At 49.0% G+C, this 25,972-nt stretch overlaps 1 protein-coding gene across 3 annotated transcripts; it reads left to right on the top strand.

Moving 5' to 3' along the window:
- The first annotated feature begins 2,480 nt into the window (after positions 1-2,480).
- CHST12 (carbohydrate sulfotransferase 12) lies at positions 2,481-20,684 on the top strand. 3 transcript variants are annotated; one of them, XM_060122858.1, is made up of 3 exons: positions 2,508-2,551; positions 18,270-18,537; positions 18,935-20,684. In XM_060122858.1, the coding sequence occupies exon 3, from the start codon at positions 19,009-19,011 to the stop codon at positions 20,275-20,277; it is 1,269 nt and encodes a 422-aa protein (XP_059978841.1). In that variant the 5' UTR covers positions 2,508-2,551; positions 18,270-18,537; positions 18,935-19,008; the 3' UTR covers positions 20,278-20,684. The 3 variants fall into 3 exon arrangements, with proteins under 3 accessions (XP_059978840.1, XP_059978842.1, XP_059978841.1); XM_060122857.1 differs by lacking the exon at positions 18,270-18,537 and having other exon boundaries at positions 2,481-2,551; XM_060122859.1 differs by lacking the exon at positions 18,270-18,537 and having other exon boundaries at positions 2,493-2,561.
- The last annotated feature ends 5,288 nt before the right edge of the window (positions 20,685-25,972 follow it).

Here is a 25,972-nt window from a genome sequence, read left to right as displayed (position 1 = left end):
TGAGCCTAAGGCACCATCATCCACGCCGGGACCGCCGCAGTGCTTCCCAGCCGGTCTCCCAGCAGAAATGCCGTTAGGGGCCGGCACTCTGCACACACCATTTCTCTCATCATGTGTAAACGCTGTGGGAAACGGGCGTCATCATTTCATGCCTTATACAGATAAGGGAACTGAAGCTCGTGAGAGGCTGGGAGACCTGCCACGTTCACACTGCTGCGTTGTAATCGCCTTAGCATCCAGGGTGGGTTCTGACCACTTCTGCATTACTCCACACCACCCACGAGACGTCTGAAACAGAAACACGGCAGTGAGGCTGGGATAGGGCTGAGGGTGCGTGAGTTCAGATTCATCAGGAAGGTTCACCTGTCCATTCTCCTGGATTATCTTATCACCTGCAAAGGAGGTGAGGGGAATTTGCACTTCTCATACCTCTTCTTCTACTACTTCTTCTTCTTCTTTCCCTAGCTGCCTCTAACGGGGCAGCTGACATTTCCCGGCCCGAGCCACAGTTACGTCTATCTTCTTCCATTGCAACACTGCTTATGAAAGCAGAAATAGCTGTAGTCGGTACAGGACATCGTGATAAACTAAATCATGGAGACTGGGCCAGGCTGTGGTCAGCCCTTGGGAGGCTGTGGCCTTTGCAAAGAGGCCCAGGGGTCCTGAAGGTGGGCCGCAGTCAACGACGTTGCTGTGGGGAAAGATGGCCAGCTGGGGTCCACCAGCTTGAAGCAGCTCGGGGACTGGAAGAGGGGAGACGAAAGTCACAGTGGACGGGAGCTGGTCTGCTCACAAACCCCTCACAGCAGGTGCCCTTTCATCAAGGAGGTCACTGGGGTGCAGTGGAGCTCTGGCTCTGGAGCCCCAAATCTGACTTCCAGTCCCAACTCTGTCACTTACGCAGCTGTGCGTCTTCTGCTAGTTGGTTAACTTCACTGAGCCTCTGCTACCCTCTAGGTAAATGAGGAGGTAATATGTAGCTATTTCAGAGAGGGTAAGTAAAAATGTAGGTTGCTAATGTAAGAACTGGTTTTTCTTTTAATGGAGGTGAAATTGACTTAAGATAAAACCAACCCTTTTAAAGTGAACACATCAGTGGCATTTAGGACGTTCGCAGTGTCGTGCAACCACCAACTCTATCTGGTTCTAAAACGTTTCATCACCCCAAAAGGGGGCCTGGCCCCATTGTGAACTTGCTCCACCTTCCTTCTCCCCACTCCCAGGGAAGGGTGGTATTTATCTCAGCTCCAGGTCCAGTCAGCTGAGACCCTCACCCGGCTTCCTGACCCTGAGTCCTGGCACACACCCAAACAACCTTGGTGCTCTGTTCACATTCCCAAGAAGGCTTCTGCAGTGTGAGGTTCTGGCTCCTGGGCACCTGAGCATCTACTTAATTCAAAGAAGCCTTTACCAACACCCCCAGGGGTTGGGCCTGGGGAATTCACGGGGAAATTCATTACAATTCGCAACATGCTTTATCCTGGCAAAGGGTCTGAGAAGTCTGGCTGCAATTAAACATTTAAAACTTTATTTCCTGTACCCTGCTCTTATTTGACCAGAGAACCCTTTCATCTTATGAAGGGGGCACCCAGAACCTTCTCTGCAGGCCCCCATTTCAGGGTATACGTTGGGAATTGCTGGCCTAGTGGAAGCATTAATTGAGCGCCTCTGAATGCCGTCCTCTGGGTAAATGAGTTCATCTTCATTATGCACCACTTCTTCATAATTAGCAAAATCTTGGCTGGAGGAAATTACATTAAAAAAATTTTTTTTAATGGAGGTATAATGTATATATAAGCAAAATGCATCCTTTCGAGTGTAGAGTTTTGGGAGTTTTGACAAACATATACAGTCATGTAACCACCACCAACACCACAATCAAGATAGAGAACAGTTCAGTCACAACTGAAATTTCCTCATGGCCCTTGTTAGCTTTCCGTCTGAAGGCAGCCCACCCCCACTGGGAGGAACCATGAACAACTTCACTGCAGAAAAAGTTCTGTGGACAAACAGTGGAAACGGCTGCACAAAATGTGGCTCTCACCTGGTGTCACTATAGCTCCCTGCAGGCTGAAGTCACAACCCTACTGATGGACCTGGACACAACCTCAGAGAGGTTCAGTCACTTGCCCAAGGCCACACGGGGCCCGGCAGCAGGATCCTCAGCAGGCAGTCGGTGCTCGCGAACGGGTCGTGTAGACAGCAGGTGCTGCCTAAGTGCTGGCCCGCCGGACCCGAAAGGCTGCAAACGCCTCGCTGGTCTCGGGCGCCGGGCAGCACAGGATTGGCCGCTGGGAGGGGGCGGGGCTCCCCGCGGCCGGGGGCGGGGCCGTTCCCGGCCGTAAATACGGCGCCACATGGCACTGGTTGGGGAGGCCCGGGGCGGTGCGGAGGGCGCAGGCGCACTGAGGGGGTGATCCTCGGCCTCCGTGGCCTCTCCGTGGGCCGCGATTTCTCGCGAGAAGAGGGGCGGGGGGCGGGGCCGGTGGAGGGGCGGCCTCGAGACGGTCCGCCGTTCTTGAGGTGGTGGAGGCGCGAGCTGCGGTGCGAGGTGAGGGGAGGTGAGGCGAGGGGCGCGCGAGGTGAGGCGAGGGGCGCGCGAGGTGAGGCGAGGGACGCGGGGCGAGATGAGGGGCGCGCGGTGAGGTGAGGTGAGGCGAGGGGCGCGGGGCGGGGGTCCCGGCGGCGCGGCGGGTCCTGCCCCCTCAGCCGCCTGGGCGGGTCCGGCGCGGCTCCGGGCCGAGTCCCCGCGCCGTCGCTGTGTGACCTTGGCAGGGCTCGCACCGTCTCTGAGCCCCGGTCCTGTGGGGATGAGGGAGACCTGGACGGGGCGTGGGGCGCCCGGCGCGCCGCCCATCCGCGGTGGGGCTCGCGGCTGTGGTCAGCTGCCGCCGTCGGGGCTGGTCCCCGCCCGTTTCTGGCCGCCCGGCATCTGCCCTGCAGGGGGGGCGGCGGCGGGGCGGGGAGCCTCCTTGCACGCTTGTCAGCTTCCCCCTGGGCTGTTCGGGAATGTGGAGGGAGGAGCAGGCGCGCGGGGTTCCGGGGAGCCCTTGGGGGGTCTCCGAGCGCGGGGACCGCGAGTGGACGCCCGGGCGCACGGGTCCCTCCACCAGCCTCGTGCAGGGGGAGCCCCCGCCCCGGTGCCCTGGCTCGCCCGAGGCCGTGGGCACTTCCTCGTCCCGCTGACCGCGGACCTGTGACTGCGGACCCGGCGGATGCGGGCGCGTCCTGGAAGAGTACCACTCAGATGACGCTTTGCGCCAGAAGCAGCGAAAGGAAGCCATGTATTAGTCGCTAACAGTAGGACTTATATCTTCCATTTGGGCTCCTAGCCACCAAGACGTGTCCCGCAAGCCGTTGGCTGGAGCCGAGGTTCCGTCTGGCGCGGAGCACAACAAGCCGTAGTGTTCCCGCGATTATTGAATTATTTATGTTATAATTCGACGCCGGAGAGACTCAGGAGACCCGGGATGAATGACAATGTGGGTTGGGGGCAGAGCGGATGCAAGCGCATCTTTAAGGGTACTGTCCCCACACGTGTGCGTCCGAGCAGGGGGCAGCTGGGAAACAGCTCGGCTGGTCCTCACCTGCCCCCAAACCAGGGCACAGTTTAGCCCTTCTCTGTGAACACCTGGCTTTGGGAAGGTGACTCGGGGCTGGTGTCAGTGTGAAAAAGGAGATATTAGGAAAACTTTTTTTTTTTTTTTTTAGTGGTTTGAGAGGCGGCGATTTTATTTATTTATTTGTCTGCCTTGGGCCTTCGTTACTGCGTGCGGGCTTACTCTAGTTGCAGCGAGCACTCTTCATTGCGGTGTGCGGGCTTCTCATTGCGGTGGCTTCTCTAGTTGTGGAGCACGGGCTCTAGGCGTGCAGGCTTCAGTAGTTGTGGCACGTGGGCTTCTGTAGTTGTGGTGCATGGACTTCAGTAGTTGTGGCGCATGGGCTTCAGTAGTTGTGGCACGTGGGCTCAGTAGTTGTGGCTCGCGGCCTCTGGAGCACAGGCTTAGTAGTTGTGGTGCACGGGCTTAGTTGCTCCACGGCATGTGGGATCTTCCCCGACCAGGGCTCGAACCCGTGTCCCCTGCATCAGCAGGGGGATTCTTAACCACTGCACCACCAGGGAAGTCCGGGAAAACTTTAAAAAATTGAAGTATAATTGATTAGCGTTGTATAAGTTTAAGATGTGCAAAGTGTTGATTTGATACACATATATTGCAACATGATTACCTCCAAAGTGTCAGCTGACGCCAAGGCAAGTGTTACCTGAAGGTAGCGCTACTGAGAACTTAGAGAGTGCCTGCGTGGACACACATGGATGTTTATTTTTCTTGCCAGATGGTTTGTAAGACTTTGGGCTGTTATTTTCAGGCCAGCAGTACTGTTCACTGTTAGTCAGTGTGCGCCTACTTCATTACCTGAGCAAACGTTGAGCCTCTCATCATTTGTAAGATGCCACGTTAGGCTAGACGCTGGTAATATGATTAACCTGACTATAATACCATGTGATTAGTGCTGTCATCTAGGTGTTTACAAAGTGTGAAGAAAGAGGGAGCAGCTAAACTTGTTTCTTGGTGTTGTAGAAGTTTCCCATAGTGGAGATGACATATGAATTGGACCTTGAGAGACGAGTGAAGTTTGGGGAGAACATTCCAAGTAGAGGCAGCAGGGTATGTGGAGGCTTGGAAGTGAATGGGACGTTTGGGGGGAGGGAGCAGTGAGTCCCTGTGTTCATTGTGGGTTGGGGTTTGAGGATTGAAATGGAGGCTAAGACCAGAAGGAGGTTTCTGACCAAAGGGCCTTGCATGCCGTGCCGGGGAGTTTGGACTTTTATCCTTCTGGTGAGGAGTAGTCAGGGTTTTGGGTGGGATGTGAGAGATGCGTTTTAGAAGAGTAACACTAGTGAGAACAGAGGATAGATCCAGGGTATCAGGAGATGGAGACTGAGCTGGGTACGTTTGAAGAGGGTGTGGGTCAGGACAGTGGCTGAGAGTTGAGAAGGGCGTCAGCTTGAAACAAGCAGGAGAATCCACAGTGCGATGGTGCTCTGTGGGATGTGGTGAAAGGGAAAGGAAAACGGCAAAAGTAACCAAGGTTCTCACTTGGGTGCTGAGGACGGGGCTGGTACCTGAGATAAGGAATACTGGAGCAGGTTTGGAGAAGGAAGGGGCTAAAATGCATTTGATTTTTAGACTTGTAGAATTTGCAGTATTTGTGGGCCATCCTGGATGAGATGTGCTCGTGGAGAGAGAGAATGTGTCCGGGGATGGAATCCTGGGGAGTCTAGCGGGAAAGCGATAGATGGCAGAAGAAGAGCATGTTGGATGGCTGATGGTGGGAATGCAGTTTACTGTCATTACCATACAGTCACCAAGGCTAGTGGGTGATTCTCTTCTGGAAGGGTCTCCAGGCTGAGGTGCCATTCCTGGATGAGAGACTGTTACTGATAATGTACTGAAACAAATGCTGCTAGTTTATAATTTGTTTTAAGCTTACATCTTTAGTTTCAATTTTTAGATTGTTTCTTTATCTTTTTCTTCAGAAAGTAGTGGTTAGTTTCACGCTTACTTAGTGAGTCTGTGGCTGCAGCCAGGGCTGATGGTTCTCCAGTCATTTGCCAACACATGTGCTTAATGATAACTGACTCAGTAACTCAATACTTCCTGTAGTTAACCAAGGTGGTGGTTTCTGTAACTGTTTAGAGAACTTTAAAAGTATTTCAGAGAGGAATAGGAAGCACCAGGTGCAGCTGAGCGGGGCAGAGGGGCTGGACTGCTGTACTAAACCCAAGAGGATGAAGCGAGTGGAGCCTGCTTGGCTCCCAGAACACTGTCAGTTGGTACTTTTCCTTCCAGACAAGACAATGGAAGAGTCTTTGGGGAAAGTGAGTAGTCTGAGAAAGGACCTAAAAATAGTGACATCAGGGGGTCCACAGTAAGGAGGCCCAGTTGGATCACTCACTAATGAAGCTCATAATTAATAACCCCTTACTAGGGTCCAGAGCTTCCAAGTTCTTTTAATCCCCTACCCCTTAAATAGGAATAGATAACCAAAGACAAGTGAAGAAACCTCTGATTTGGAAGATAGAGATCATAACACACACTTGGAAGCAATAGAGAGTGTGCAGGAAGCACACTTAAAAAGCATACTGTCACTGATACACACATGGAGATAGAAAATATCGCATGCAAGAGACAAGAACAGGATGCTCTTTTTTTTTTTTTAAAAAAAGCATTCAGAAATCCAAAAAGATAACACATGGATATAAAAAATACAGTGGAAGAAATAAAAAACTCAGTAGATGAAAAGGTTGAGAACTCAGGAAATAGAACAGAAAAACAAAGAGATGGAAAATGAGAGAAAAAAGAAAAAGCATCCAATTAGGAAATTGACAGCTGAATAATAACAGTTTCAGCAAGAAATAAAATGGGATAAACTCATCCACAAAATGATAAGGGAAATCCTAGAACCAAAACTTTCTGCCGTTTTGAAGGGGCCCACTGAGTGACCGGCACCATGGATGAAAATGCAGGTATCCTTCACTCACCTGTCTGTTCAGTTCCCAGTTTGGATATTCAGAGTGTGGGGGGCAAGTTTGTATAGGGAGGGATACCGAGTTTCTGATAGTGGCTAGTAAGAGTTTGGGAAGCAGTGCATCTGGAAGTGCATTGGAAGTGCATTGGAAGTGCATCTGAAGCTGTTTCAGAATTTGCATAGTGAGAGTTCGCATGGAGAGAGAGACGTGCACACTCGCTCCAAGACACGTTGTTGTGAAATTTCAGAACTCTGGACAAAGAAGATCATGCTAGCTTCTCAGGAAGAATAAAGACAGGCCACCAACAGGTCATCACGGGATGAAGCAGAGTGGCTCCGAACCCATCTTTAGGAACATTGGAAGCTGGGAGACAAGAGAGCATTACTTTCAAAATTCTGAAGGAAAATATTTTCCACCTTGAATTCTAAACTCAGGCAAAGGAGGATATAATAAAGATATGTGCACAAATCCTCCAAAGATTTGTCTCATGTATTTTAAAGAAGTGACTGGCAGGCATACTCTCCCAAAATGAGGTGGTGAATCTGGAAAGACAGGCTAGAGGAGACAGGGTTAGCCTCAGAGGAGAGGTGAGAAGAATCTGCTGGATGAGATGGAGAGGCTGGGATGCCAGCCAGGCCAGGTACCAGGTATGAGAGCAGGTATCTTGGGACCTGAGCCTCGAAGTTTCCTCCAAGAGATTTTTTGGGGAATGTGAAATTGATGGGGCACCTGATGCTCTGGAACATCTGGAGAGGAGATTTAGACAGTTGGCAGAGTTGGGGCTGTATTAGTGATGAAGTACATAGAAAGCAAAGCAAGCGAAAACACAAGACTGTTAACTAGTTCCAGGGAAAATAAGCCCTTGTGCAGGAAAGAAAGATAATTACGGTGTACTGCAAGGCTCAGCTGTGAATAGCCTTTGTGCAATGATAATAATTTATGTAAACATCGAATATTGCTCTAATTAAAATGCTGATGTGCCTGTCTGGAGGAGGCGTGGAGATGAGAAGGGCATGGTTGTTTGGAGGGCCCAGGGGAAGAAAGAGAGACTACCTTTCTGCCAGCTGCCTGCCACTGTTTGGGGAAGTCAGTAGATGACGCTCAAGCTGAACCATCGGTTATCGCCCAGGGCTATTGCTTAGAGGTCGGTGGTGACACCAAAAGATTCATCTAATAAGAATGAGCGAGAAAGATGGAGGTGGGTGATGAGAAAGAAAGGGACTGGGGACTGTGTGTGTAGTAAACTCCTGGGACAATTTAATCCTTTAGCATACATGCATAACGTTGATCAAAATAAAGAAAAATCAGTAAGCTTCCTACTCTGATGAAGGAAGAGGCCAGACTCTTGCCTGTTGTGTGTGCAGCTGGGTCACTCACCAGGCTGTCTTTCTTATCAGGCAGAGTTTACTTGTTCTTATTTTCTCTCCATTATTGCCATTGTTCTCTGTATCCTGTCTCTTGCCTGTGGTCACATATCGGAGATTTGGTGCTTTCTTTAGCTTTTTTCTTTTCTTTTAACTTGTTATAAAGGAATTGTAAAACATATCCAAAAGTAGAGATAATAGGGACTTCTCTGGTGGCGCAGTGGTTAAGAACCTGCCTGCCAACGCAGGGGACACGGGTTTGAGCCCTGGCCCGGGAAGATCCCACATGCCACGGAGCAACTAAGCCCGTGCGCCACAGCTGCTGAGTCTGCGCTCTAGAGCCCGAGAAGCACAGCTACCGAAGCCTGCGCGCCTAGAGCCCGTGCTCCACAACGAGAGAAGCCACTGCAATGAGAAGCCCGCGCACCAGCTTGACGCAACTAGAGAAAACCTGCGCGCGGCAACAAAGACCCAACACAGCCAAAAATAAATAAATAAATAATATATTTTAAAAAGTAGAGATAATAGTTTTATGAACTCTTCTTTACCTGTCACCCAGTTTCAGAAATTATGAAATCAGGGTCAGTCATGTTTATCTGTTTTTGTTAGCATAACAGCTCTTTATTGAGTACCTACTGTATGCCAAGCACTATTCATAGCCTTGAGGCTACAACTATGACAGACTTTGAAGGGTCAGGTACCTCCCTTCTAAAGTTTATATTCTAGTGCAGATAGACCATAAGCAAATAAGCCAGTGAATATATAATGTTGGAGGTAATGACAAATGACATGGAGAAAAAACAGCCACGGAGGATGGGGCATGCAGGGTGGGGAGTGATCAGGGAAGCCCTCACTGATGAGGTGAGCTTCAGGTGTAGATCAGAAGGTTGAGCCACAGGACTCCCTGGGTGTGTACGGGCCAGGGGGTGGGAGCCTGGTTGGCGTAGATGATGAACAACAAGGAGGCCATTGTGGCTAGAGTGGGGCCAGTGACGGGGAGCAAAGGGGAGGAGAGTGTGGGATCCCAGTCATATAGGGCTTGTCATGGGCCACTGTAAGGACTGGAAATGGGAAGCTGTTGGACTCCAAAGATTGGAGGGTTTTGAGCAGAGCCATGACATGATCTGACTTTTAGCAGAAGAACCATGGCTACTGGGTTTAAAGAGGATAGTATGGGCAGGAGAGCGGAGGCGGGAGAACAAGTTGGACGCTGTGGCAGTAACGCAGGTGAGAGCTGGTGGTGGCCTGGGGGGCAGGGTGCACACAGGAGGTAGGGAAGTAGAGGGGTTAGGGTCTGCATATATTTGAAGGTAAAGCCCTATTCAGGTTCTTAAGCTAATCATAGTGAAATTTATTATCTATTTTCCCTTGAAATAATTTCTTTGAATTGACTTAACTCTGGGAAATGAGTTATTTGGATTCCAGAGTCAAATACCACGCAACAAGTGTTTGAGTGTTGTGAGGAATATAGAAGATATAGTAGACATGATCCCTGTCACCTAAGAACTTGAAATCTAGTTTGGGAATATGGGACTCGTGTGCCTACACTAATAACCCTGCCTACTTGTGAAGTACCGACGGGGCTTAGAGACCAGGGACGAAGACACCAATGTGAGCAGATAGCCAAGTGTGCTGTGGGCCACCTCTGCGGGAAGTTACTTTATTTCAAAGGCCAAGTTTGGGCTCAGTTTTCATTTAGGTCTTCTGGCACGGACATCAACCTTTCATTCTCATCAATGTGCCCATTTATTACTTATTTTTATTTGGATACACTGTCAGATTTAGTTCTCAGTGTTAACCAAATACAAGTGAAGTAATTTTATAAGCAAATAAACCCCCAGTCCTGGTGGCACGGAAGTGAAAATATACCCTACAATGGGGGTTTTAATCCAACACCAAAGCATCAGTTGCAGGGCTGGGCCATACAGGGTGCAGAGAGTAAATGTTGAGACCACTAACAAACTTTCCAAATTTCTGTTGACTACAGTGATGAGACCCTCAGTGAATTATTTGCCTTTGCAAAGCTGGAAAAGAAGTAGGTAGTTTCTGGTCTCTTTGCCAGTAGCATAAATGAATAAAACTTGAAACATTCTTGGACTTCTTAATGAAGGTCATGTCACTTGATTTAATGCTCAGAAGTTGGTTATTTGGACAAGGAAAAGCAAATTTTCTCAGAAATAAAGGTAATAAAAATTTGAGTGTCTAGAAGAACCAACCAATTCTGCATTAAATATTTACTGTAGAGGCTGGTCGACTGTAGTGTTTGGGAAGGTAGGCTCTCAAATCAGTTGTTCAAATGCCAGCTCTGAACAGTTGTAGCTGTGTACACTTGGGTAAGTTGCTTGGCTGTTTTTGGTTTTGTTTTTGTTTTTGCAGTACGTGGGCCTCTCACTGTTGTGGCCTCTCCCATTGCGGAGCACAGGCTCCGGACGCGCAGGCTCAGCGGCCATGGCCAGCCACTCTGCGGCATGTGGGACCTTCCCAGACTGGGGCACGAACCCGTGTCCCCTGCATCGGCAGGCGGACTCTCAACCACTGTGCCACCAGGGGAGCCCCTGCCTGGCTGTTTTGCCCCAACTTTATCACAAGGATTAAATAAGATATGCAAGGATTATATAAGATATGCAAGGCCTATAACAGCACTTTGGAAAACATATTAGCTATTGTTATTATTATAAAATGAATTGAAATCATAACATTCTTCCTTGCTGATAACTGGCTATTGGTAGAAAGCATGAGTAATAATAAAAATAATGTTATATTTATATGATACAAATATTTGAGGGCCAGATGAAATAGAAAGATAACTAAGGCCAATGGTATATAGTCTAAAGAACATGCTTTACTATTTTACAAAACACTTAGCTGATATGTTCTCATTTTCATCCTCTCAGTAGCTCCGGTTAGCAGAAAGGCCTTGATTGTTCTTGTTTTATAGGTGAAGAATTGAAACTCACACTTAAAGAGATATCCCAGGCCACTCAGCAGAGGCTGGACTTGGCCTCAGAATTCCTTTCCTTTTCTTCCCGATCTCCAGATGTCTGTGTAGGACTTCAGTGCTGGTGTTTTTATCCTGTGTTGTAGAAATCAGTGACAGCTGGTTAGTTCATAGTGTTTGTGCTGAAGAGAAAAGTTTTAGCTTCTGGTGATTGACTTAATAAGACTGCTCACATATTCTTCCCCTTGAAATCAAATGTATCGAGGTATAATTTACATGCAATAAAATGCACACATTTTAAGTGTAAAGTTCTATGAATGTGGACAGATGTATCTACCTATGTAACTGCCACTACAAACAATATAATAGAACATTTCCATCACCCAGATTTCCTCCTGTCCCTTTGCAGTCTATGATTTCTGTCACTAGTTTTGCCTTTTATAACCTTTGTATAAATGAAATCATGTGGTATGTACTCTTTTGTGTCTGGGTACTTTTGTTTAGTGTAATATCTGCAGGATTCATCCATGTTGTTGCATGTATTGATGTGTGAGTCCGTGGTTCACTCTTTTTTATTGTTGAATAGTTTTCCACTGAATGAGTACACCACAGCTTGTTTATTCATTCACTTGTTGATGGACCTCTGGGTTCTTTTCAGTTTGTAGCTATCTTGAGTAAAGCCACAATGAATATTCTTGTACACATCTTTGTGTGGACAGTTATTTCATTCATGGATATCGTCTTTGATGTTGTGTCTAAAAGGCATCACAATACACAAGGTCATTTAGGTTATCTCCTGTGTTACCTTCTAGGAGTTTTATAGTTTTGCATTTTACATTTAGGTCTATTATCCATCTTGAGTTAGTTTTTTTTTTTTTTGGCGGTACGTGGGCCCCCCACTGCTGCGGCACCCCCCCTCCCGCCGCGGAGCACAGGCTCCGGATGCGCAAGCCCAGCGGCCACGGCCCACGGGCCCAGCCGCTCTGTGGCACGCAGGATCCTCCCGGACCGGGGCACGAACCCACGTCCCCTACAGTGGCAGGCGGACTCCCAACCACTACGCCACCAGGGAAGCCCTTGAGTTAGTTTTTTTGAAGGTCTGTGTCTAGATTCTTTCTTTTAATTTTTTTTTTTTAACATGTGGTATCCAGTTGTTCCAGTACCATTTGTTGCAGAAACAGACTGTCTTTGCTCCCTTGTATTGCCTTTGCTCCTTTGTTAAAAATAAGTTGACCATATGGGGGTCTGTTTCTGAGCTATCTGTTCGGTTCCAGGGATCTACTTCTCCATGCTTTTGCCAATACCACACCATTTTGATTACTGTAGCTTTATGGTAAATCTTGAAGTCGGGCAGCATCAATCTTCCAGCTTTGTTCTTCTCCTTCAATATTGTATTGGCTATTCTGGGTCTTTGGCTCCTACATATAAACTTTAGAAACAGTTTGTTGATATCCACAAAATAACTTGCTATGATTTGGGTTGGGATAAATCTATAAGTTGGGAAGAATGGATATCTTGACAATATTGAGTCTTCCTATCCTTTAGCACTTTGAACGTGGAATATCTCTTCATTTCCTTAGTTCTTCTGATGATTTCATTCATCAGAGTTTTGTAGTTTTCCTCATATAGATCTTGTACATATTTTGTTAGCTTTATACTAAGTGTTTTTCTTTTGGGGGCTGCTCATAAATGGAATTCTGTTTTTAATTTCAAATTCCACTTGTTCATTGCTGAAATGTAGGAAAGTGGTTGACTTTTGTTTATTAACCTTGTGTCCTGCAAACTTGCTACAATCACTTGAGCCCGTAAAATTTTATAATTGGAAAAGTATTGATAATCTAAGATTTATACATCATATTTTGATGGTCAGTTTGGTCTTTATTACAGAACATCTACTGTTATGGATCTTACAGAACCTTCCAGGAGGTTAAAAATCCGCTTGATATTTTTTAATACAATCTTTTTGACTTTTTGAAAGTCTCAGCATAAAAAAAAACTAGTCTGTATGCAAAAAAAGTTGACATTAATTTTTTTCATAATAGCCAAAAAAGGGAGCTGACTCCAAAGTTCATCAGTTGGTAAATGGATAAACAGATAGTGGTATATCCATATAGTGGGGTACTGCCCAGCAATGACACAAGCAACAACTTGGACAGATCTCAAAAGCATCTTCCTAAGTGAAGGAAGCCAAATGCAAGAGGCGACTTCCTGTATAATTCCATTTATGTGACATTCTAGAAAGGGCAGAACTATAGAACTATATACTGCCTGGAGCTGGGTGTTGGGGGAGGATAAGGGAACTTTGGGGGATGATGAAGATGTTCTATATCTTAATTATAGTGTACATTTGCCCAAACTCATCAGACTGTACAGTTAAAAAGAGTGCGTTTTATTGTGTATAAATCATACCTCAATAAACCTGACTTAAAAAGGAAAAAAAGCGAGGTGCTAAAGTGATTTAATCAGGAAAGAACCGTCTTTTAAACAAATGGTGCTGGAATAACAGGATATCTCTATGGGAAAAAAATGAATCTCAACCTCTCCCTCTGGAATACTTGTATTGGATAGTGGCTGAAATTCTCTGCATTTAACATTCCTTTCCACCATGGCAGATACATTAATTTCCATTTATTACCACCCACTGTTTAATTCTCACTGGTTTGATCACTTGTGTCTATAATATGTAGTAAATACACACGCACACACACCACACACGCACACACACACACACACACACAAACACCCCAGTCCGTATGACAAAATAAATATTGATATATTAGTGAGGGTTCTCCAAGGAAACAGAACCAATAAGGTATGTGTGTATGAGTAAAGGGATTTATCATGAGGAATTGGCTCACAGGGTTATGGAAGCTGAGTAGTTCAGGCCCCGGAGAGCTGACGGTGTGCTCCAGTCTGAGTCTGAAGGCCTGAGGACCAGGAAGACTGCTGGTGAGAGTTCTAGTACTCGTCCAGGTCTGAAGGCATGAGACCCGTGTCCCGGCTCAAGGACAGTCAGGTGGAGAGAGGGAATTCTCTCTTCCTCTGCCTTTTTGTTCTATTTAGGCTTTCAACAAATTGGATGAGGCTGTCCCACACTGGGGAGGGCCATCTGCTTTACTCAGCCTACCGATCCAAACATTAATCTCGTCCAGAAACACCGTCACAGACATACCCAGAATGTGTGACCAAACTACCTGGGCAGCCATAGCTCAGTCAAGTTGACACATAAAACTACCCAGCATATACCACCTGACCTTTTTGTACTGTAGTTGTCAGTTCTGCTATCGAATTTTGGGACGTGCCCTTATATGGGTCTTAGTATGGGTCTGGCCTTGTGGCCCTCTATTCTAGATATGTCAGGATGGCACACATCTGAGTGTGAGGGAGGTCAGCCCTCAGCTGCACACCACCCCATCTTCCCGGATTCTTGCCTACTATTGGTGTGAAGGCTCCTTGAGACCAGCAGCCTTATGTGGGCGGCCAGCACTGGGTGCTTGCTTCCTGGGGCTGCCAAGCTGCCCTTGGCATCATACCCTGCCATGTGTCAGAAGAAATGTTTAACCCCACCTTGAGCTAAGAAACAGCTCGGCCTAGCCACAGTGTTTTGGTTTAAACCCAACCTAATTCTTTCATCAGTAGTGTTTACAAGGGCCTTTGACAAAACCCTTGTAGAAAACCAGCCCCCCAAAGATGAAACTTCTGGATAGACTTTGCTGTCAGTTCTGTTGCTGCGGGCAGAAGCCTGAGACTGATATGCAGCGCCAGTCGTAGATCACTTCCTCTGTGAAGGTTCTTCTTGCTCTGCTTCTTCAAAACTTGGGGGGCTTTTTGTTGACTGCGTTTTGAAATAGTGGGAGATTTATGTTCGGAAACAATGCCCTTATTTTTGAATGAAAAATTACTTTATGAGGTCATCGTTATTCCCTGACACGTTTCTGAAGCAGTCTTCGGTTCTCAGCTGGCTTTCCCCACTGTGCTGCTCTCACCCCCAGAAGACAAGGAAGTGTTACCCAGACTGTCCAGCTTGAGCTGCCCAGGCACCTGGACCAGAAATTCCTAGATGTCTTACTCCCTTTTAAAAAGTAAAACTTGTTGCTGGCGATGCTATGTGGTAGTCTTGACTCTATTCTCCACTATTCCGAGAAACTGGGAACTTGTGCTCCATGAATATTTTAAAGTAGCCACAGTCCTTTCTTCTCAAAGGACTACTCTCACAGGCCATTTCATACACTCAGACAGTCTTGTTTCCATGCTGTTTTTGTGGCATGTTTGAGGTTAGAAATGACAACACAAAGGACTGCCCTGTTCCTTGATGTTAAAAATGAACCATGGCCTCAGCTTCATCGGTAAACGCTGCCTCAGCTTGGTGTGTAGGCGCTCATCCCCTTGATTTAGAAAGGCCTGGAAGGGGCTGTGACGTGGCAGGACTCCAGGGCAAGACAAGGCTCTTGGGACCAGTCTCCCCACTGAATAACCAGACAGGTTTTTGGCTGTCCCAGGGGAAGACCTGTCTTGCTTTTGTGCAACAGCCCCCCAATTATAAATTTTTAAAACTTTGCTTAATAAGCAAATTGCAGGTGAAGTTGGCTTGTGGAACTTTTGCACAAGGTTGTAAGGGTAGCTTGTGGCTTCGGCAGCTGGCTCCAAATTTAGCCTCTGTACAGCTCTCGACCATATTTAGCTTTGTTTATTTTTTACACACTGTCCTACATTTGCCTTATTCATTCAACAATACCTCTTGGAAATTCCTCCAAGTCCACTGTTACGGCTCTAATTCATTTTTTTCCCTCCAGTTTGTTTTTATTGTGGTAAAATACACGTAACATAAAATTTACCACCTTAAAAAAAAAAATTTACCACCTTAACCTTTTTTTTTTTTTTTTTTTTTGTGGTACGCGGACCTCTCACTGTCGTAGCCTCTCCCGTTGTGGAGCACAGGCTCCGGACGTGCAGGCTCAGCGGCCATGGCTCACAGGCCCAGCCGCTCCGCGGCACGTGGGATCTTCCCGGACCGGGGCATGAACCCATGTCCCCTGCATCGGCAGGCGGACTCTCAACCACTGCGCCACCAGGGAAGCCCAACCTTAACCATTTTTAAGTGTACAGTTCAGTGACATCGAGCACATTCATATTGTTGTGCAACCATCACTATCATCCATTTCCAGAACTCCTTTTATCTTCCCAAACTGAGACTCTGTCCCCATTAAACACTAACTCCCCATCCCCCTCCACAGCCCCTGGCCCCCACCTTCTACTTTCTGTCTCTATGAATTTGACTCCTCCAGGGACCTCATATAAGTGGAATCACACAGTATTTGTCCTTTTCTGTGACTGAGTTATTTCACTGAGCATCATGTCTTCAAGGTTCATCTATGTTGTAGCAGGCGTCAGAATTTCCTTCCCTTTTAAGGCTGAATAATAATCTGTTGTATGGATGGACCACATTTTGTTTATCCATTCACCCATTGATGGACATGGGTTGCTTCCACCTTTTGGCTACTGTGAGTAATGCTGCTGTGAACATGGGTGTATAAATATCTCTTCAAGACCCTGCTTTCAATTCTTGTGGGTATAGACCCAGAAGTGGAATTGCTGGATCACATGGTAACTTTATACGGCAATTCTATTTCTGATTTTTTGAGGAACCTCTATACTATTTATGCAGTGACTGCAGCATTTTACATTCCCATTAACAGTGTACAAGGGTTTTCACCTTCTTCTCATCCTCACCAGTACTTGTTGTTTTCTGGTTTGGGTTTTTTTTGCTTTTGTTTTCAGTAGCCATCTTGGTGGGTGTGAGGTGGTGTCTCCTGTGGCCTTGATTTGCATTTTTCTAATGATTAGTGACATTGAGCATCTTTTCATGTGCTGATTGGCCTCAGTTTCTCAGCTGTAAGAGGATTATGCTGCACCCCCGCCCCAGATGGTGTGCAGAGGGCCTGCAGTAACATACGTGTGTAAAACGCGCATCTTAGTGCCTGACACACAGGAAGAGGTCGATAAATGGCTGCTGCTATCAAGAAGATGTTATCAATATATAGTAATTCTCCAAAAAACATTTGACCATGTCTTTTCCTTGCAATTAAATTGAATTCTTACTAAATTATTAGTAAAGAGAGTCAGAGTTTTTGTAGGCACTGGCATTTATTAATGTGCATATGCTACTGCTTGGCTGAAAAATAAGTCAAGGTATTTAGGTTATCAGGCCAGGTAGTTCTGGTACTTAGCATTATAAGTATGTGGCCGATAGCACGATCCTTGATCTGTGGCTGTGCCTGTGTCCACAAGATGTAACTGTGATGCTGCATCACCTCTACTCTGTTTATTAGTCTTGATCTTAAAATTGAAAACTGATCTCTTAAATCACTCGACATTTTAAGTTACTTTTTCCCTTTGCTGCTTTCTCAGCCTTTGGCAAACTTTTTTTTTTTAATATGGTTTCACCTTCATCTTTATAAACTGTTCGCCCTTGCACATCCTTGAGAAGGGATGGTCTTGAAAACTTTAATGACATGGGCGCTTATGATCTAGTTTTAAAAATAGGCTGTAAAATTTTGTGATCCTAACCGTTACCATTAAAAGCGTATTAAAACCTGTTGCAGCATTGCTTGTTCTTATTCCACTCACACCCGCGACCCACTCGAAGGGAAGGAGCGAAAGTACCAGCAGCAGTTGTGCAAGACACAGCAGGGTATTTCACCTGTAATCCTGTTTCCTGTTTCATAATGTCCGTAGTGTGCTTATTACCTTTATAATGTGTAATAATTATATAATAAATATATAACATATAATAAATATCTAGCTGTGTGACTCTAGCACATGGCCGACAGCCCTGAGTGGGTGAGAGGAGGTGTGATCGCCACCCCTCAGGGTAGGGGTCACCAGATTTTTCTGCTCTTCCTTTTTCTGTGGGAGCACATGACGAGCTCTTAGGGCTCAGGAAACACTACATGAAGGTGACGATGACCAGAGAATGTACTCTTCTCTGTCAGATGGTCGTTGCAGCTCCTTTTGTGTAAAAGTCCACCCCACCCTTTGTCTGCTGAACTGTTTGCCATAAGTATGTATTAATTTTCCATTAAAAAAAAGTGAATTAAGAGTAAACAACAACGAAAAAGAGTAAACAACAGCTGCAGAGGTGGATAGAGATTGCACCCAAATTTCTGCCTAATGAACTTTTAGGTTCATTTTATGAAAATGCATTAGATACTAGGTACATAGTCGAATGCATACGAGGAATATAGACTCAGAAGTGTACACTGGGAGATGTCCCAGAGGGTGCACAACACGGGACCCTCCCCTAGAACACCCCAGGACGTGCTCCGTCTGTCTGTGCCCCGATGCCTGCAGTGATAGAAGTCCTAGTATGGCTTCAAAAACAGCCCGTTCTTAAGTGGTTTTGGCCCACTTATAATTATTAGTGTTCTTTCCTTAGGCTCGACTCAGTTTCTGAGTTGTATCTTCTGAAGCTGCTCTCTCTCCCACGTGACAGCCCTCCAGATAGCTGAAGCCCCGACACGAATGTCACTTCCAGCCTGCACAGCCCCTCCTCGTACAGGTGCTGTGGACCAGGAGGCTGAGAGCCGGCAGCAGCCTGCACCGCTCACAGCACACAGCACGCTGTCGGCCTCACACGGGGGCCCGTCTCAAGTGTTTGTGTGGATGACGTGTGCACAGAAGAAGGGGTTTGGGCGGGAGAAGGGGTGAGTTCAGCATTGCACTGAGCTTTAACTTTCTTGTTACCGTGTTTTGTTTCGCTGCGCCTCTCCTTTCATTCTCACACCCACTCTTCACGAGGGTCTGCGTTCCCGCCTGGGGGCTGGTCTGGGTCCGGCCTCCCCCTTTCAGTGCGGTGGTAAGGGGTCTCCAGTCACCTCTCCAGTCACACTCACCCTCTGGGCCTTCCTAAGCCTCATGGGTCACATCACCTGGAGAAGCTGAAGCTCCCCATCAGGCAGCCCCCCAAAGTCCACCTCAGAGGGTGGAGGAGGGAGGGAAAAGCAGGGCCACTGGGTCTGAGATGGCAGCAGGCACCATCCTCTCAGGACCGCAGGCTGCGAGAGGACCTTAGCCTTTAACTTGGTTTCTGTTGCCTTCCAGCTTCCTCGGAGGGCAGCGTGTGGTCTCTACAGGAAGCTGAAGTGAAAGGATCCGGGGAAGAGGCCCCCGCATCCATGGACACAATGACCAAAAGCCGGTTCTTCCGCCTGTGGCTGGTCTTGGGGTCCGTCTTCATGATCCTCCTGATCATCGTGTACTGGGACAACATGGGCACCGCCCACTTGTACCTGCACACTTCCCTCTCCAGGCCTCACATCCTGCAGCCCTTCCCCAGCCCCAAGCCAGGGGACGGCAAGTATTTCACTGCCAGCATTGAGGAGATTTTGGAGAAGCTCCTCAGTGCTCATGCGAAGCAGAACATCCTTCTGGGTAGAAAGGTGGAGCAGCCCTCCCTGCTGGCCTCCAGCAAGCCTGTGCTCAGCAACATGGAAGAGAGTGTGAGGGGCTACGACTGGTCCAGCCACGACGCCCAGCAGAGCCCGGACCCGGACGGGCGGCAGGCCGAACGGAGGAGCGTGCTGAGGGGGTTCTGCGCCAATGCCAGCTTTGTGTTTCCCGCCAAGGAGCGCTCTTTCGATGACATTCCCAACTATGAGCTGAACCACCTCATCGTGGACGACCGCCACGGGGTCATCTACTGCTATGTGCCCAAGGTGGCCTGCACCAACTGGAAGCGCGTGATGATCGTCCTGAGCCAGAGCCTCTCGGACCAGGGCACGCCCTACCGTGACCCCCTGGACATCCCCCGGGAGTACGTCCACAACTCCAGCACCCACCTGACTTTCAACAAGTTTTGGCGCCGCTACGGGAAGTTCTCCCGCCACCTCATGAAAGTTAAGCTGAAAAAGTACACTAAGTTCCTGTTCGTGCGGGACCCCTTCGTCCGCCTCATCTCGGCCTTCCGCAGCAAGTTCGAGCTGGAGAACGAAGAGTTCTACCAGAAGTTCGCCGTCCCCATGCTGAAGAGGTACTCCAACCACACCAGCCTGCCCAAGTCGGTCAGCGAGGCCTTCAGTGCAGGCCTCAGGGTGTCCTTCGCCAACTTCATCCAGTACCTGCTGGACCCTCACACCGAAAAGCTGGCGCCCTTCAACGAGCACTGGAGGCAGGTGCACCGCCTCTGCCACCCCTGCCAGATAGACTACGACTTTGTGGGGAAACTGGAGACCCTGGACCAGGACGCCACCCAGCTGCTCCGGCTTCTCAAGGTGGACAGGCTGCTCCAGTTCCCCCCGAGTTACCGGAACAGAACTGCCAGCAGCTGGGAGGAAGGCTGGTTTGCCAAAATTCCCCTGGCCTGGAGGCGGCAGCTTTACAAACTCTACGAAGCAGATTTCGTCCTCTTTGGCTACCCGAAGCCTGAAAATCTACTTAGAGACTGAAGGCGTTAGGGGAAAATCCTGAACACCAAAAAAAAAAAAAAAAAAAGTGCTTGTGTTGTTACTTTAAACCTGAACGAAGGTCCTGTGGTACCGCGACCATCTCCCGGAGGATGGAGCAATGCGTTGCCGCATATATTTTTATATGGCTTTGTTTCTCTCCTGGTGTGACACATCGCAGAATTCCACAGTGCTCCTGTTGGCGAGTCAGCTGGAAACACCTGGAATCGACCACACCCACACTCTCGTTTGTAAAATACCCTGCGATTTTGCAGTCTAGACTTGCTGTTTACTCCCTCCCTGTATTCATTGAGTACTGTGTTAATATTGTTTTTTAAGATTAATATATTTCAGATATTTAATATGAAAAGTGGAAAAGGAAATGGTGGAGTAAAAGGTTACATCTGCTCCTTCTGCCTGCGCTTGTGGTTATTTCGTTGGAGCGACAGATGCTCATTCAGGGGCTCCAAGCGGCATAATGGCTGACGCTTAGGCCTCAGAATCTCAATTTCAGGAAGGGAGGGTTCGTGGTCGTCTTCAGCAAAAAGGAGGAACTTGAATTTGAGATCAGGCGTTACTGTGTGTTTGTGCAAGGGTGGCAGACAAATCCTTCAAAAGTGAAAGCTCTCTTATTAGGTGATACATGTGAAAAGGGAAGGCTATTAATAAGGGTTTCATACTTGAGATCATATCGAAGGTAAATCGTACATCCAGGTCACAGTCACAGAGGCTGGATTTTAACTCCAGCTGCCTCCTTTAATTTGTCAGTCACGGACGTAAGGATTTGCAGTAGCAGGGACTGAGTTTATCCCTAAAATGCGTCCCCAGCATCAGCAGGGCAAGGCGCAGGTGGGAGTCTCATTGCCAAGCTGGCTGGTTCGATTCAGCTTCAGGGACGTTCCCTCGAGGACATGACTGACAGAGGGATCTTCATGTTCGATGGCCCTGCCTTGGTGAAGGTGTCTGCTAGTCCAGGAAGGCTCTTTTTGAACATCTCGTTCAAATTCCTTTGCAGGTTTTGCTCTGAACCCGTAGTTGGTGAGAAGCGTGCGGTCATTTTGTGGCGTTTGGGCATCACATTCGACCGTGTCTTCTTGATCTGTAGCATTTGGTCCTAGACGCCCAGTTCCTGAAGAGCTGGCAGAACACGTGGGAGGCCTCCCCCCGGGTGTCCTTGGCGGGTGGTGCCCTGCTTTTCCCACCTGCGAGGTGGTGCTGTGTGTGGCTGGAGCCCGGGCCTCCGGTGCTCACCTTGCAGCTTGGAGCTCCACAGTATTAGAAACCACCACTTCCTCTGGAAGCTTCCCTTCTCTCCGTAAGACAGTCAGCAGCCGGTGCACAAACTTGAGGAGTCCAGTTTCAGAGAGCTTGTCTGAAGAGGCACCTGCCTCTGTTGGGAGTGTTTCACTGAAGTGTGTTCGTTTCGAGAATATTCAGACAGATGTCAAAACTCGTTGGGTTGTGAGCCTTTTAGGGACAGGGCCACATCTCCTTCTTTCTATATTCCTGGTTCTTTGCATAGTTACCCAGCAGGTCGGTTTCTCTGGGTGTCGGAGGCATGTTTGCAGGGATGTTGAGGCCCAGGGACTGTTGGAGTGGATGCCAGCTGCATCCACACAGCCACCCAGATTCCTGTGCCAGGGCCCCAGCTGCTGTCTGCGCCGGGGGGACGACTCAGGATGTGATGGCAGAGAAGGTCCTCCTGGTTTGGGTGGGGGGGGGGGGTGAGACAGGCTCCAGGAGGGGAGGGGAAGCCCGCACCTCGCCTCTTTCTGGGGCGTGAGCCTGAGAACTCATTCCTTCTGTTCTGTGCCATTTCCCTGACCCACACAGTAGTATCTTGTAGAGGAATTGGGCTCCATGTTCTTTTCAGCTAAGATACTATAAAAATTTTTAAATGGATACCGTACAATTAGACAATTCAACCAAACAGTTCCATAAACTTAAAATTCTTTATTCTGCCTCCGTCTTCCGGCCCTTATCAACACATTTACCCACAGTCCTAATAATACCGTGGTTTTGCGGTACAAAATCCTCTCTCGTGTCATCTCTGAACCTCCAGGGCGCTGTGCCTGTTTACAGTCAGGGAGAGGGCGCAGGAGAGACTCGCCCAACACGCAAGGCTGTGGGCGTCCGAGCCTGGCCTGGACTTGGGCCTCCTGACCCTGGTGCTGTGCATTTTCCACCTCACGCAGGTGTTCAGCACACTTGTTGGGGGGGCGGGGCGGGGAGGGTCTGTGAGAGAGGGGTACTGTTGGTCCTCCTTCCTCTAAAAGTGTCTGGTACACATTTTCACGCACCGATACGGCATATCCACTTACGGCTTCTAGTGAATATTTAGGCAGTGTTCTGCCGTATTGCTTTTACCATCTATTTTTAAGGAATTTCTACTATTTGGAGAATTCTAAGCTTGTTTCTCAGCAAGGGCTGGGATCTCACTTCTCTCCCTGGTGCAGTTAGTGTGCACCTGCATCCATACTTTGGCGAAGGAGGGACTTTAACCCGACTCTGCCGCTAATGGGCAGTGAGAGGGGCTGCCCTGGCCTCCCCAGTGCAGGGGCTGCCCTTGGGCTGGTGAGCAGGGAGCACAGGGCTGGAAGGGGCAGGGCAGGCATTCCCATCCTTGGGATGGGGCAGGAGCCTAAGGGAAGGAGGCCGGGCGTTCTGGGGACAGAGCAAAGCAGCAGCTGTGGGAAGCATGCCTGTCTGGCCCGCCTGCCCTGGGAAGCTCCCTTCTGAAGCACGTGGAGCCCACCTGAGGCTTCCAGGACTGCGCTTCCCTGGGTTTTATTAGAGGCGAATCTCTGCACTCAGACGTGGACCCTGCTAACCCCTATCGCAGCTTGAGTCTCCTTCCCATTCATCCCGTGCCTAGAGCAGGGCCTGGCACTCTGCGGGCACGCGCTAACTGCTTATTGAGTGAGTGAGGAGATGAATGGTGCTGCGTGAGCCTCGTTCCGGGCCGTGAGCCGGGACGGCTGCCGTCCTTCTCCCCACGTGTTTAATAATAAGGTGGCCAGGGCTGGTGGCGGCTCAGTGACGGACCCTGAGTGGGCTTAGAGCTCGCTCCCTGTGACTTCTAGCACTTGCTGAGCGCCGTGTTGTCTGTGGGGCTCATGAGGACAGCTGGCACTATTTCTGGGGAACTAAGTGCTCACCTCTGGTTCAGAGAATAATAACGTGTCTGTATTCCCTTCCTGTATTCTCTCTTCCCTTTGGAGGGTGCTGTCGCTTGCCTTTTCCTCTCAGAGAGAACGACGATTGCTGTGTTCCACGCTTGGCTCCCATGGCCCTCTGCTGAGGGAGGCCTGTGTCCGTCAGGAGCCGGCCAGGCTGCCCCGTCCCTTCCCTGCCCCTCACCCCCACCCTCTTGTCACCTCGAGAGCCTTCGTGGGCTGGAGACCAGAGTGGAGGAGAGAAGCAGGCTGGTCCACCCCTGGCGGTGGCTGGGAGCTCATGGATGTCTCCCTCGTGTGGTTCCAGGGCCCCGCAGGTGAAGCGTGCAGCCTGTGAACATGCTGTTTCATTCCCCAACAGGCACGTGTGCCCAGACATCTGCCACCTTGGCTGCGCCTTTGTGGGGGGCACCTAGCTCTGGACCAGCTGGGCCGGCCCTGTTTATTAAACATGGCACCAGATGGGGTCCCAGCAGCAGGATTTCAGGGGATGCGCCGACATCCCCAGAGCCGCCGCCTTAAGTTTCTCGGGAAGAAGTTCGGTTTCTGGAGGGATTTGCTCCTCAGCCTGTGCTGTCCGCACGTGGACAGCAGAGCGTCTCAGAGGGGTGGCGTGATGCTCTTGACAGAAGGTCCAGGATGGTCTGTTCTCCTCAACGGCCCCATCCTGCAAAGTAACAGGCTCCCAGATGTCATGCAGACCCGAGGGGGTCAACTCACCCGAGCACATTATCCGGGGGTAATTATTGCCTATTTATTGATCAACTACACTTCCTTTTCTGCCCACCCCACACTCCAAAACCTAAAAATATGAACAGGTAAAACTTGGATAACACAGACATAATTCATCCAAAAATGTGAAGTGCTTCTCCCAAAGGGAAGTTTGGAAGGACTCTTTCTGGTCGACGTCTGTTGTTTTTTGCCGACACAGGTTCCTCCTCCTGGTCAAAGAGCCCATCACTGTCTCCCTCACTCTTAGCCCAGGAGACTTAAGCAAGGCCATCCCCACCCATGCCTTAGCGCTGGCTAGGCTGCCAATGCATTCTGAACCCGTCAGTCCCAGTGCCCTCTGCTGGAAACCTCTGGGTGGGGGCTTTACCAGACTGGAGGGACAGAAGCCACTCCTAGAAGAGCTGCACCGAGACTCAGACCGCACGGTGAGGGCACAGGGCTGGGAGGAGTGCGGACGGCCTGGGGGACGTGCCCTGAAGCTGGTCCACCTGCGCTTTGCAGGTGTTGGGGGGCCAGTCGTTTCCACTCGCTTAAGCTCATTTGAGCCGGATTGCTGGCATTTAACGTACAGGATCCTGACTCGCTATTTAATCTCTACCCTGGATCCGACAAACGAGGGTTAAAGAGGGCCCGTTAGTGAAGAGAAACCATTGACCTTCTGAGCACCTACTGGCTGTTGTTCATGTAGGTGTGAACAGTTTATCAGCATCACGAAACTTTCTAGACGCTCCCTTACTCTACCAAGGCCCAGTGGCTGGCAAAGGGCCCCCCTGGGATGCCAGTTCAAACAGCAGAGAGATGAAGGGACCGAGGGATATTTTTTCTTTGGGGAATTATTTCATCATGCATCATCCGGACGGAAGCTAATGAGGAAGACACCTGCTTTGAACTCATCTCTGCCTTTGCCCTTGGGTGCTTCAGATGCAAACCAAATGTCGTCCGTCAGGCCTGCCCGAAACGATTCAACTTGGCTGTCCTGGGCACCATCTGGAGGGTATGTGCTCACGGTGACGGCACCATCACGCTGGCGGGCAGGGGTCTGTTGGGTGACTTTGTCGGTGATGAATGAACACGCCCTGTCGTACTGCGTCTGCACCTGACAGATTTTGAGTGTGCGAGCTTGCAGTCCTGGTTGGAGGTTGGCAGGACCGTGAGCGTGTGTGCCGGGTCTGAAATGTATAGCTCAGATCTTTGGGGAGTGCTTGACCCAACTCAGAGCCCGGGCATCCAGAACTTTCCTGCTACTTCGGGGACTGAGCACCCTTCGGCTGGGTGCAGGTTTGAGCGGGATGGCGCTGACCTTTGAGGGGAAGAAAGCTTCCTCGGAGGGGGAAGGGGACGTGCTGGCCCTGATGGTCGGCGGGGATGCCTGGAGCAAAGGGAGCTGCAAACTGGTCTGCGAGCGGACTTCTTATAGTCCTTTTCTTGTGTGTGGTGATATATCGACACACAAATGGAAGGTTTTTGTGTAATCAAAATGCAAAAGAAGGCCACTGCCGCTCAGGTAGATCTGATAGAATACACCATTTGACAGAGGCCTGGAGACTGTGCTGCAGTTCTGTGTCTCTTTGTGGCTTTGTGTTGGGCCGGGGGAGCTAACAATACGTTTTGCGCTTTCATGGCTACTATCGTGTGAAACTACCACCTCTGAAGCGGTAGTGAGTCTAAACGGCTCTGAATCCTTGCATGAAAGGTGAGGCTCCACCTCCTTCCCTCTCTAGGCACCATCCAAAGCATGAGGTTGGTTAGCAGAGACGTGGCTGCCCTTCCTGGATTCTGGAGCAATGTTC

Source organism: Lagenorhynchus albirostris, chromosome 15 (genome assembly GCF_949774975.1).
Source record: "Lagenorhynchus albirostris chromosome 15, mLagAlb1.1, whole genome shotgun sequence".
Taxonomy (NCBI): domain Eukaryota; kingdom Metazoa; phylum Chordata; class Mammalia; order Artiodactyla; family Delphinidae; genus Lagenorhynchus; species Lagenorhynchus albirostris.
Note: the sequence above shows the minus strand (reverse complement) of the source record. Positions and strands in the feature narration are given on the sequence as shown.

Excerpts from the sequence above, each read along its gene's own strand:
- CHST12 (XM_060122857.1), top strand. The coding sequence starts at position 19,009 with ATGGACACAATGACCAAAAGCCGGTTCTTCCGCCTGTGGCTGGTCTTG.